The following is a 12,752-nucleotide window of genomic DNA, read 5'->3' on the forward strand; positions in this document are numbered from 1 at the left end:
TCCCACCAGCAAGAGTGGTTGGCAGTGGTGCTGAGGTGCAGACGTCCTGCCTAGAGCCCTGCCAGTGCTGGCCCAGGCCTGGGGAGCTCTCAGCAGGGACACTTGTTGCAGATCCTGGAGCTGGGACGTCATGGGGAGCGTGGGCCTACCACCAAGGAGGAGGTGAGCTGGGATGCTGGTGGGGCATGGAGCCAGGTGCTGGGCTGGAGGCCTCATTCTGCCTGCGCCCCTTAGCAGCTGCAGCTGCAGGGAATCCTGGAGCGGCAGGGGTCGGGAGAGCTGTGTGAGCATGAGAAGGACCTGGTGTGGAAGATGCGGCATGAAATGCAGGAGCACTTCCCAGAGGCTCTGGCCCACCTGCTGCTCATGACCAAGTGGAACAAGCACGAGGATGTGGCCCAGGTGGGTGGAGAGGGGCACCAGGGGCATAGCTGGAGTAGAGAGATAGCAGTGGGCCGCCCACCAGCTGACTGCAAAGCGTCCTCCAGATGCTCTACCTGCTGTGATCCTGGCCCGAGCTTCCTGTCCTGAATGCCCTGGAGCTGCTGGACTTCAGCTTCCCTCAACTGCCACGTGGGCTTCTTTGCCATCAGGTCCCTGCAGAAACTGACGTGAGTCCCAGCTGGGCACTGAGGCCCACGGGCTGCCAGCTCCTCACTAAGACAGCTTGCCCTGGCAACCAGGAAGTGGATGCTGGGTGGAGATGAGCCTAGGCTGGCCTCACCCTCTTTCCAGTCACCTGCCAGCTGGAGACCTCTGTCCTGAGTTTCAGAACCCCAGACTCAACCAGCCTTCCTCCCCTTCAGGGACGACGAGCTTTTCCAGTGCTTGCTGCAGCTGGTGCAGGTCCTCAAGTACAAGTCCTACCTGAACTGTGAACTGACCCAATTCTTGTTGGACCGGGCTCTGGCCAACCAAAAGATTGGCCACTTCCTCTTCTGGCATCTTCGGTAGCTGGATGAATGCTGATTCCTTGGGAACCTAGAAAGGCCATGGGGATGAGGGTCTCCTGGCCTGCTGACCTCATGGTTACTGGGCTGGGGAGGGGCTATGTGCCACTCCTGGCCATTCTCAGTCCTGTTTTCTCCCTCCAGATCTGAGATGCATGTGCCGTCCGTGGCCTTGCGTTTTGGCCTCATCATGGAGGCCTACTTCAGGGGCAGCACCCACCACATGAAGGTGCTAATGAAGCAGGTGAGGCTCAGAGTACCTGTGCCCAAGGCTGGCTGCCCTTCCAGGCCCCTTCACAGTCATACTCCTGGTTCTGGCTCAGGCTCATGTGCACTGCTGCTACTCCATTCTGCCCACCAGGCAGAAGCACTGAGCAAGCTGAAGGCCCTGAGCGACTTTGTGAAAGTGAGCTCACAGAAGACCACCAAACCCCAAACTAAGGAGCTGATGCACTTGTACATGCGCCAGGACACCTGCCTAGAGGCCCTTTCACACTTGCAGTCTCCATTGGACCCCAGCACAATGCTGGCAGAAGTCTGGTGAGCCCCAAGCCTAGGCCCACATATAACCAGGCCCTAAACCCCCTCCACCACCCTAAGCCCCCAACCACAAAGCCCAACACTGGCCTCTGCCTGCAGTGTTGAAAGGTGCATCTTCATGGACTCCAAGATGAAACCCCTGTGGATCATGTACAGAAGTGAGGAGGCAGGCAGTGCTGACAGCATTGGCATCATCTTTAAGAACAGGGATGGTGAGCCAGGCTGGGCAGGGCACATGCTGAGGCCTTGGCCTTCTTACCTAGGCCCATACTGTTCTATGGTAGGGCCCCAGGGGGTTCCCTGAGAAGACAGAGCTCAGATACTCTGAGCCTTGCATGGGTGTATAACCCACTAGAAACTCCTGCCCTTCCAGACCTTCGCCAGGACATGCTGACTCTGCAGATGATCCAGCTCATGGACGCCCTGTGGAAGCAGGAGGGCCTGGACCTAAGGTGGGACCTCTGTCCATCACCTGTTTGTTTGAGTCTTTAACAGGCCTCAAAGCCTGTGCCTCGGGAGGAGTTCCTGGTCTAAACTGACATCTCCATGTTGGCTGTGAAAGGGGCTGTTCTCACAAGAGGGGTAGGGCAGCTGGAGGGGTTTGGGTAAGGCCATTCCTGGTGCTCAGCTCCTATTTCCTGGCTTCCTACCCCTTGGGGAGCAGTGCCACCTTCTTCCAATCCCGCTGACTCATTCTCTACAGAGCAAACATGAGCCCAGCTAAGGTGTGCTCTGCAACTTGGGTGCCAGTTCTGTGTCTCTGAGGCACCTTCCCCAGGGCCCCACACCCTGTCTCGCATCCTCAGGAACTTGAACAGTGTTCCCTGTGGTTTTGTTGGGCGCCTCAATTTCCAGGGGGTTCCAGTAGCCCCAGAGAATATCCTTAACCATACTGTCTGCCTATGCCTCCTCTCATGTGCTAGGATGACCCCCTATGGCTGCCTTCCCACTGGTGACTGCATGGGCCTCATTGAGGCAGTGCAGCACTCAGACACCATTGCCAACATCCAGCTGAACCAGAGCAACCTGGCTGCCATGGCTGCCTTCAACAAGGATGTCCTGCGCAACTGGCTCAAGTCCAAGAACCCTGGGTAGGCTTTCTTATTCCTGGGAGAGGCTCAATAGAGTGAAAGGTGAGGGAAGGCCTGTGACAGTTTCCATGGATGCTTGGCTCAGCTGAGCACTGGCCCACATCTGATATTGGGCAGGACAGAGAAGGTCAATGTTCCCGTGTGTTCATTTTTCATGGCTGTGTTATGCTACTCAACTCTTTGGGCATTAAAACCACCACCTTGTTTAGTCACAAATATGTAGCTTGAGTGGGTTCTGCTGAGTGTTTCTGCTGTGGTTTGAAATAGCTGGTGCTATGGCTAGCATCTGTGATATTGCCTGAGCCCAGAGCATCTACCAAGGGCCCAGTCACACACCTAGGGACTTGGCTGTCAGTTTTGCCTCTTTATGCAGCCTCTCTTCATCTAACACATAGACCTTGACTTCTCTGCATGGTATTGTGTGGGAGAAGGGGGCAATTTCAAGTTGGGCATGGTGATCTATGCTCCAGAATAATGTCCTCTTGTTGATTAACACAAGGCCAGATTCAAGAGGAGGGGAAAATATAAGGAGCCCTGGTTTTCAATCTCCCCCCCCCCAGAGAAGCCCTGGATCAAGCCATTGAGGAGTTCACCCTCACTTGTGACGGCTACTATGTGGCCACATATGTGCTGGGCATTGGTGACTGGCACAGTGACAACATCATGATCCGTGAGAATGGGCAGGTAAGGGGCACTGTGTTCAGCTGCCCAGTGAGCTTGTCCTACATCCCTGGCCCAGTGGCCTCTCTGCCCTGCCCACAGCTCCCAGAAGAGTGCCGCAAGTCCTACTGATTTCCTCTAACCAGAACCTCTCTTTGTGAAGCCTATTCAGAAGCTGTCCTTCCCTCCCCTCAGCTATTTCATATTGACTTTGGCCACTTTTTGGGGAATTTCAAGACCAAGTTTGGAATCAACCGTGAGCGAGTCCCATTCATCCTCATACATGACTTTGTCCACGTGATTCAGCAGGGCAAGACTAGTAATAATGAGAAGTTTGAAAGGTGAGGGTGCGCAGAGCCCCAGTTAGGGGACAGTGTCCAGCCAGGGGCAGGGATGGGGACATAGCCCTCAGCCTAACTCCTGCCTCCACCCTGGGGGTGCTGCCTTCTCTGTAGGTGCACCCCAATCCCAGAGTACCCTGTTGGGCAGTGCAAACAGGAGGTACATGGGAGGTGTAGGAGGCATGCCCAGGCAAGGGTATTGATTAGAGGATCTGGGTACACCCATAACCGGACCAGGGGCAGACACTCAGGGGCAGGTGCTGGCTGGATGCAGAACCCCTGCTTATTTGGGGATGGGGGTATCAGAGAGGACCCAGGGCTTTATCTACTTCCTCCACCTCTGCAGGTTTCAAGGGTACTGTGAACAGGCCTACAGCATTCTGCGGCGCCATGGGCTCCTCTTCCTCCAACTCTTTGCTCTGATGCGGGCAGCAGGCCTGCCTGAACTCAGCTCCTCCAAAGACATCCAGTATTTGAAGGTATGCCAGCACAGGGCCACACCAGACTGGAGGCCAGGGTCCACCACATTATTCCCAAGGCCTGTCTGAACCTCTACAGGTGTGGAGGAGCCTGCCTCCCCTATGTATAGTTTAAAAAATGAGCTTGGCAGAGCTCATCCTGGTCAGAGTGCATCTTGCCCGAACAGCTCAGGGACCTAGGAGATTCACCTCACAGATGGGGGCCCTCATGCCATCCCAGGCCCAGCAGTGAAGTATGGTGGGAAGTGGCCAGAATGTTGCACTCCCTGGGCCTAGTCCTGCCCGGTTGAAGGTGAACTGTGATCTTGTTTGGTCATCCCATGTGTCCTCAGTGTCTTTCATGCATGAGATAAAGTCCCTTGTAGGTTTGCCAGACACTTTCCATTCCTGTCTTTTCAGTTGGTGAGAGGCAGAGTGGAAGGGGGTGTATTCCCTAAAGCTTCTCCTGCCCTTCTCTCAGCTAAGGTGAGGTCGCCTGACCATCTGCTTTCAGTTCTTTTAGGAAGGAATTTCAACAACCCGAGGGGGCAGGAGTACAGGGAGGCAGAAGGGATTGCAGATGCAGCAGGGTCAGGACCCCTGAATGTTGATGCAGTTGTGATGATTCTGTCCCAGGACACTCTGGCGCTGGGGAAGACGGAGGAGGAGGGGCTGAAGCACTTCCAGGGGAAATTCAATGAAGCCCCGAGGGAGAGCTGGAAGACCAAAGTAAACTGGCTGGCACACAACCTGACCAAAGACAACCGGCAATAATGGTCACCTCTGAGCCTCCACAGGCTGGCAAACCTGTACTGAGGACAGCTACACTTGGTTGTCCTAGATGGGGCCTACACCTGAACTGAACCTCATGGGAAAGAACAACACAATTGCCTCTTGTTTACACTAGTTATTTAGACAGACAGGAAATATTTTAAGATGATGGGGTAATGTGATGGACATTATTATCCAAAGTAGATGTACAAAGACACAAAATGGTGTAAATATACTTTGTATACAACAAGAGATATGAAAAATTGTGCTCTATTTGTGTAATAAGAATTGTAATATATTCTGCTGTCATATAAAAAAATATAATAAAGAACCAAACAGCCAGGGCTGGGGTTGTAAGCTCAGTAGTAGATTGCTTGCCTTGCACATGTAAGGTGCTGGTTTCAATCTTCAGCACCACATAAAAATAAATTTACAATAAAGGTATTTGTCCATCTACAAGTGAAAAATAACAAAAAGAACAAAACACCATAAATGCAAATGCATCCTCGTACCAAGGAGGGGTGCTGCACTGTGTCCAAGTACTGTGAGTTTTGCACCTTGAGGTTGTACCTTGCTCTTGTCTTAGGATGGGCATTCCAGGTCGTCCAGCTGGTGGATCTTGCCCAGCAAAGACTGACCTTCTCTTGGGGAAGCCGTGTTCCCAGGCTCCCCACCTAGCAGTTACTTGGCCTCCTGTCCACTTAGGACACCTCAATCCCCAGATCACCTTCTGCCACCTGTGTGGCCCACCCTGTGTGTTCTCCATTGACCAAGTCCTGGACAGCTCCCAAAGAAGCCAGGGTACCCTCTAGACATAGGGATGCTTACTCTTCACTGCTAAAGTGACTCTCAGGTAGAGGATGCCCTCACCTCTTTCACCTTCAGGTAAGAAAATAATACCACTCTATTTACTGAACCTCTACAGCTACAGAGGAGCCTGCCTCCCCTATGTATGTATAAAAATGTGCTTGGCAGAGCTCCTCGTGGTCAGAGTGAAAGGTCAGAGAGGGTCTGTGTGGTGATGTGTGAATAGGCTGCCTGATCTGGCAGGTTTAAGGGAGGGATGGGGTTTGATGTCCCCCTAGGGCTCATCTTTGAGGAACCATCTGGGAATAATCTTGGGCCATGTGAGGTGGGGTCTTTCTCTCTGTGGGCACTTACTCTGAGATAGTCCAAGCTTAGCCTCAGTAATCCCAAAGGACTAGACAAGAGAAACTGTCTCTACTGCAGGTTCCTGTGCCTCTTTCAGCTTGCTGAAGCCCATTGTAGTGAAGCATCCAGGACTTGGGCTTTTAGAAACCCACAGTGGGCTGGGGCCAGAGCCCAGTCATAGAGCATGTGCTGAGTATGCATGAGGCCCTGGGTTTGATCTCTAGCAGTGTAAACAAAAAAAAAATTAAGAAGCCCCTGATAATCCTGATGCACAGTTAGGTCACTCAGGACCTTCTGGGCTCACTGGTGATCTCTCAGGTGTCTCCCAAGACTTGGCAGAGCCAGCAGACTCTGGCCCTTAGCAGCAGAGGTGTACAGCTTAAAAGGAATTTCAGATGACAGCCCTCTGCATTTTCAATAGGTGTTGTGCCACCAGAGCACCTGTCTCATCTGCAGTAGCCAGAGATGACACTTTTGTTCCCAAATAAATGCTGAATTTAATCAGGCCACCTGCCTCCTTTACAATAGGAAAAACCACACACATGTCTATGTATTATGCTTCAAGGCATGGGCTACAGAACTTGCACACCCTCAGCGATTTCTGGGTGTATGGTCTGTTGCCCAGTGAGAACAGATTCTATTTTTTTCAATGATTTCATGTTGCAAGTTAAATATCACTGATGTGGGTTGAGTCTGCAGTCTTTTGTCACAAGACAGAAAGGCAAGTGGAAAGAAATTAAAGCCTTTCTATGGTCTTATGTTCTTGGCTCAAAAAGAAATCAAGGGAAAACAAAGTTTAAACAAGGCAGTAAACAGGCATCACTCCAGCTGGAGTGAGAACCAGAACTTTACTGTAGTGTACACACTTTCCCACCTAGCATCAATACATGCATCTGGGCAGGAACACCAAAGAACTACAGACCATATGAGAACATCCCTCTCTGTTAGCTTCTACCAGTGTCTAGATGGCATCTACACAGACTGCATGTGGATGGTCAGCCACACAACAGCACAGCAATCCTTAAGACTGGCAGTGAGAACACAGGGGCAGTGTGCAGGATGACCCCCAGGTTTACAGTCTAGCATCTGACATGTACATGAAGATTAAAGTTCTTTGTGGCTATAGCCCCAACTTCTTTCTCTCCTTGACCTTCCCATGGATCAAAGCAGCAGGACTCCTGGCTACTGGAGTGAGGATCTGACCCCAATGCAGGGGCATTCTGGAGGAGCAACCCACAGGGGATGGGGTGGGGTAGGTGCACACTGTTTTGGAACATTGTAGCCCTCTGCCTTCCTCTATTTATGAGTGCAAATCCCTCAGAAAACCACTGCTATCTCCCAAACCAAATGGTCAAGTGATCTGCACCACCGCTTTCAGTTTCAATGAACCACAGAGTACTTAACCAGCAGAAAAATATACATTTATGAAGCCTCAGTACAGGAACACAAAGCCTGGGTGACAGAAAAGGAAGCTTCTGGTCCTGAGAGGAGTGCATGAGAAGCCAGGGACCCCACATCTCCCATCCCCAACATGACACTAGAAGTGTGCAGAACCCCAAAGATGAAGACCCATTTCCAATATTCAAACACAAATCACTACTCTCGTCCCAAACAGCACACCAAATCCTACATAGCCTCATGCCTAGACCAGAGTGAGTAGGCCTCCCCTCCTAGTTTCCCGAGGGAGAAGAAAAAGAAGCAGAGTCACTGCACTTGGCATCCTAGTCCTGAGTACAAAGGGCACAGAGAATTACAATGATTTTACAAAGCATTAAAAAGTCAGTTGATCATCTACATATTAACCCCATTCTACCACTTGTAAAAGCACTAGTTTGAAAAAAATAAATAAAGACCTTCAAAAAGAAAATGAAAAAAAATGATTACCAATTTTTACTGTTTGTCAGCTAGTCTAGTCACTGCAACTTTTCTGGAGGTGAAAGAGGTGGGCAACTCACTGGATGGCAGGAGCCTGGAGTGCTGCAGTCCCTGAGCTGTCAGGACATGGCAGGGAGGTAGAGTCAGCTCCTGGCTTTTGGGAAAAAGAGATCCAGCAGGTGTGGGCAGGTGGTGGGAGCCTACAGTCCCACACACTGGGAATGGAAGGATAATCAGCAATGGGGGTCTTCAAACCTGCTGGCTAAAGAGATTTTGTACATGGAGGACATGCTGGCTGGGAGACGGGTAGCAGACATTCTGAAATGGGAATGCAAGAGTCCAGATTGCACTCAGTAGCTGAGTGTGGAGCTTTCCCACTTCAGCTGCTGATGCTGGTTGAAGTTCTGGCTCTCCCCAGGGCCACCATCCTTCTCCTCACAGCTCTCCCACTGGTTGATAATGATGTCTTCCTCCTCCTCCTCTCCAGCCTCACACTGCTCTTCCTCTTTCTTCTCCTCCTCCTCACCACTGTGCTAGTACTGGTAGGTCTGCGAGTCCAGCTCATGGCCAAGTCACCGAGTGTCCACCTTCCAGGAACAGCAGCAGAAGGTAGATGTCCCCCAGTGAGGGAGACTCTCCAGGGACAGGGGCCTAAGTCTTGCTGGAAGTGGCCTCTCCATGGAGTTCAGGCATGCAGAGAGCTCCTGGATGGGGATGCTCAGTTCCCTCCTTAGAGCACTGTCTCTGCATAGAGTGGGAGGAGCACCAGCCTGAGGCCAGCTCATCTCTGCGCTTACAGTTACTAGGTTGTATGAACTTCAATAAGGCCTCACTGAGCCTCAGATTACCCCCTTGGATTTGAGGATCCTAGCTCACCAAGTTGTGTGGTTATAAGGTGGAGGCACATGGACATGGAGGAGCCTGGCCTACAGTGCTCTGCATCCTGGGGCTCTGTCTGCTCCTACCTCCTTTTGGAGTTCATGGTGATGGTCAAGGCAGAGTCATAGCCATCCACCTCATTCTCCTTCCCCATGTCCTAGTCCCATGAGGTTCACTGATGTGCAGCCCAGATATGAAACACCCCCAGGATGATCATAAATACCAGGAAGTCAATGCAAACAACATTCACTATGGTGGCAGGATTCAGGATGATTGTCAAGGGAGAAAAAAGGACAAACATGGCTGCAGAGAGGTCACCCAGATTGAGGCTTCCCACCTGTCATTTGGGAAGGCACCATCCACCTGACCCTCAGAGACTAGAAAGTGCCAGGAAAAGCTTTGCGTGGTCAGAAATTGCTTGGTCACTGTGGCTGTGGGCAGGCAATCATTTCCTTGTGTGTGATGGGGAGTGGGAATTGTGCTGCCGTGCTCCCAGCCAGGTGGGACAGGGATATCTGCCTAAGCTCTGTGTGATGCTTAGTGTTTGCACCTAAGTGCCTCCCAAGTCCTTCCTGTAAATGATTGAGGACTGAGCAGGTTGTGGCCTGACAGGTAAACAAAAAAGCATTGCTTAGGGTGAACAAACTGTGGTTGGGCAGCCATGTGGCTGGCATGTTTCACAGGATTGGCAGCATGGATCATGTTACCTGCAGTGGACAGGAAGAAAGGATCACTAGGGATGAGCATCCTGACTGTTTCCAAGAGGAGAAAAGGGGCAGCAGCAGCTGTGAACAATGCTAGTCTGAGTAGCCCCTGGGCCTTGCTGTAAGAAAATGGTGCATGTGTCAGTGACCAGAAAAAAAAAAAACCAAAACCAAAACAAAACAAAACAAAACACTTGTAAGAAGTTAGAAACCACTGTAAATCTGATGCAGTTCCATGTCCAAGAAACAGCACTTTTGTATTTTTTTATTTTTTTTAAGAGAGAGTGTGAGAGAGAGAGAAAATTTTTTTTAATATTTATTTTTTAGTTTTTGTCGGACACAACATCTTTGATTGTATGTGGTGCTGAGGATCAAACCCGGGCCGCACACATGCCAGGCAAGCACACTACCACTTGAGCCACATCCCCAGCCCAGCACTTCTCTAATAACAACAAACAAACAAACAAAAACAAAACAAACAAACAAAAAAAAACTCTTGTAAGCACTTAGAAAGCACTATTAATCTGATGTTGTTCCATATCCAAGAAACAGCACTTTTCTAATAATTCCTTTATAGTTAACTTTATAAAATAATCCATCCATGAGAGCAGAGTGGCCAATAACCTCAGGTCCTAGTCACTTGGGAAGTGGATGGTTTAGATATTTCCCCTGCCTTACCCCAAAACCTAGACACTGGAAAGATGACACAATTGAAAATCTTTTATTTCCTTTCATGGTAAAGATGGTCAGTTGCTAATAACAACCCTGGATCCAATTCCCTAGACCACAGAGCCCTTGAGCAACGAGAAAGCCACACAAGATGCTGATGAAGGCTTCAGAACAGGGTGCTGCTCTCCTTGCTGGGGTCTGACAGTGACCACTGCAAGCTGGGGCAGTGTTAGCCCTGTGTGCGTTGGGTCCCTGCATCATTCCAAGGACCCAACTTCACTGCCAACAGAGCCAGTGACATGACACCACTACAAGGATCCTTTAGTTAACCAACTGCTGTTCTTTATAGAAGAGCATCCTTGTGTCTCATGTGTGAAAACCTTAGCAACAACCTTGTTCCTTCCTGTGGTATTCCCTGACACTTGCTCTCTATCACCTCCCTCCAGGGTTCCTCAGGCTCTCACTCAGAATGCAGCAGATGGTGGAATGGAGAAGCAGCCCAATCTGTCAGTCCAGACTGCACAGGTCTAACCACAGCAGGCCAGGCTGAAGAAGGCCACCACTCCTGGGGTAAGCCTCATTTGCCATGATGAGTGCGCTAAAGTGTGTGTATAAACATCAGGGCAAAGAGACAGGGCCCTCTGTCACCACCACAGCTGGCTCTTCTGGGTAGGAGCCCTATACATACCTCCTCCTTAAGTTCATTGCTGAGGTAGCAGCCATTTAGCTCAGAGCAGATGAGAATGAACTACCAGTTGGTCAGTTGAACTACCAGTTGGTCAATGAACTACCAGGTATGCCAGTTCCAGTAGCACAGGAGTTACAAAACCTTTTGGTAGCTGGCCATGGTACCACACCTGCAGGGTTAAGAAGAGTACCAGGTGTCTCAAGTTAGGAAGCTGTGTGGGGCCAGAGCCAGGACCCAAGTGGCAAAAGGTAGGCACCTGGGTTGCTGAGCCAGCAGGCCAAATGCATGTGGTTTTCCAATTGAGGAAACAAACAGGATGCTTAGCATTTTTAGGGGCATATGCTAGTCCTTTGTAAGTTTGTGCCACATGTCCACTTCTTGTTCAGAAGGTGGACACTGTTCAACAATGCTGGCTCTCCACAAGTTTGCAGATGGTGGGAGCCACGTGGCCTCCAGCTGGCTCTGGCCTCTCACCTGTGAAAACCATGCCCAGGTCAGAGGGGTTCAATTCAATGCCCTTCTGCTGCAGGTGGACTGTGTCCACCTTCAGGCTCTCCTACTCTGGGTTTGGTTCCTCTCACTTTTCCATATGCAACCGCCTCAGATAGCAGGGACTCTTGAACTGCAGAAATGGCCCAACCAGATTTCACTGAGCCTGTAGGGCCCACCAAAGCTGGTCATACCTAATGGACACCCAACTCAGGATCAAGCTCACAAACCCCTTTTCAGGAAAGCAAGAGAGGTAAGGGAGAGTCAAATTCAAGAATTGGGGGCTACTGAGGGTGTAGCTCAGTGGTAGAGCATGTCCTTAGCACACACACGGCTCTGGGTTTGATCCCAGTGTGAAATAAACAAAGCAAACAAACAAATGAGAGCACTGCACAAATCCTGGGCAACAACAGCAGGAACCCTCCTATGGAGTGAGCCGAAAGACATATCTCAGAGCCACATATCAGTCAGAGAAAGGTGGAAAGACCCTGAAATGTTTTCCAAAGAGCATGATGACACCAGGCAAGTAAGAAGCCCTCTCAGGAACAGGATCTCCCAAAACCTCAGAGGGAAAGAAGGTGGGTACATCAGCAGCAGTAAGGAATGTCCGGGAAGGTAAGGAGGCCTCCCCGAGCACAGCGGCTGTTACCCTGGGGTCTTCAGATTCATCCCCCAGGAGCTACACTTCTCATGTGATTGTGCTGATGATTCCAAGCTCAGTGAACAGGAAAACCCCTAAGAGCTCTGAAATTTAGAAGCAGTTATGGCATAGCAGTGGACTCCACTCAGGTTGATCCTGGACTCTTCCAGCTACAAAATCATGATGTAGCTTTGGAATGGGGGGACTGCAATGCAGGGCACCTTATTAAAACACCTGCCACCAAGAATGAGGCTGTCAGGGCTCTGAAAACCACCTGGGAACCCACAGGTGCAAATGATGGTGAAGGGGGACCACACAGTTTCTCACTACCTTGGGACAGAAGACTGTGGCCCCTCCAGGAAACACAGCCATCAGCACAGCTCCCACCCCCACCATGTGGAGTGTGGAGCTGGCCAACTTGGAAAAATATCATAATTATCATGCCAAGTTACAGAAGCTACACACAATGTCTGCATGCTGTAGGCTTTCATTTAGGTAAAGCACTAGAAAATACAAAATAATGTATGGCAACAGAGAAGAGACCAGTGGTTGCTTTGGGGTGGGTGGCTGGGGAGTGGGGGGTTAGCAAGGCATTAAGAAAGGGCTAGAGAAATGTTTGGGATAATAAGAGAGGGGTTCACTATAATTGTGGCAAAATAAATCATGGGTATATACATATATCAAATTTACCAAACTGCACACTCCTAAATATGTGAAGTCTATTATATGTCAATGATATTTCAACAAACACATCTTTAGAAAATACAGGGGGAAGAAAACTTTCCCCCTCTGGAACCTGTGTCTGTCCAGCAGAGTGAATTCCTCACATTCATGGACTCCCCAGC

At 50.3% G+C, this 12,752-nt stretch overlaps 1 protein-coding gene across 1 annotated transcript in view; it reads left to right on the forward strand.

Annotated features, from left to right (window-relative positions):
• The window catches only part of LOC143388818 (phosphatidylinositol 4,5-bisphosphate 3-kinase catalytic subunit delta isoform-like), a 30,537-nt gene extending 25,723 nt beyond the window's left edge, over nt 1–4,814 (forward strand). Inside the window, 14 exon segments of the mRNA XM_076842322.1 lie at nt 112–162; nt 235–402; nt 489–563; nt 565–611; nt 807–950; nt 1,095–1,194; nt 1,312–1,490; nt 1,590–1,702; nt 1,864–1,942; nt 2,414–2,581; nt 3,142–3,265; nt 3,437–3,582; nt 3,929–4,061; nt 4,677–4,814. Of these exon segments, the coding sequence (XP_076698437.1) occupies nt 112–162; nt 235–402; nt 489–563; nt 565–611; nt 807–950; nt 1,095–1,194; nt 1,312–1,490; nt 1,590–1,702; nt 1,864–1,942; nt 2,414–2,581; nt 3,142–3,265; nt 3,437–3,582; nt 3,929–4,061; nt 4,677–4,814 (1,665 nt within the window).
• The last annotated feature ends 7,938 nt before the right edge of the window (nt 4,815–12,752 follow it).

The sequence above is a fragment of the Callospermophilus lateralis genome, unplaced genomic scaffold, assembly GCF_048772815.1.
Source record: "Callospermophilus lateralis isolate mCalLat2 unplaced genomic scaffold, mCalLat2.hap1 Scaffold_45, whole genome shotgun sequence".
Lineage (NCBI taxonomy): Eukaryota > Metazoa > Chordata > Mammalia > Rodentia > Sciuridae > Callospermophilus > Callospermophilus lateralis.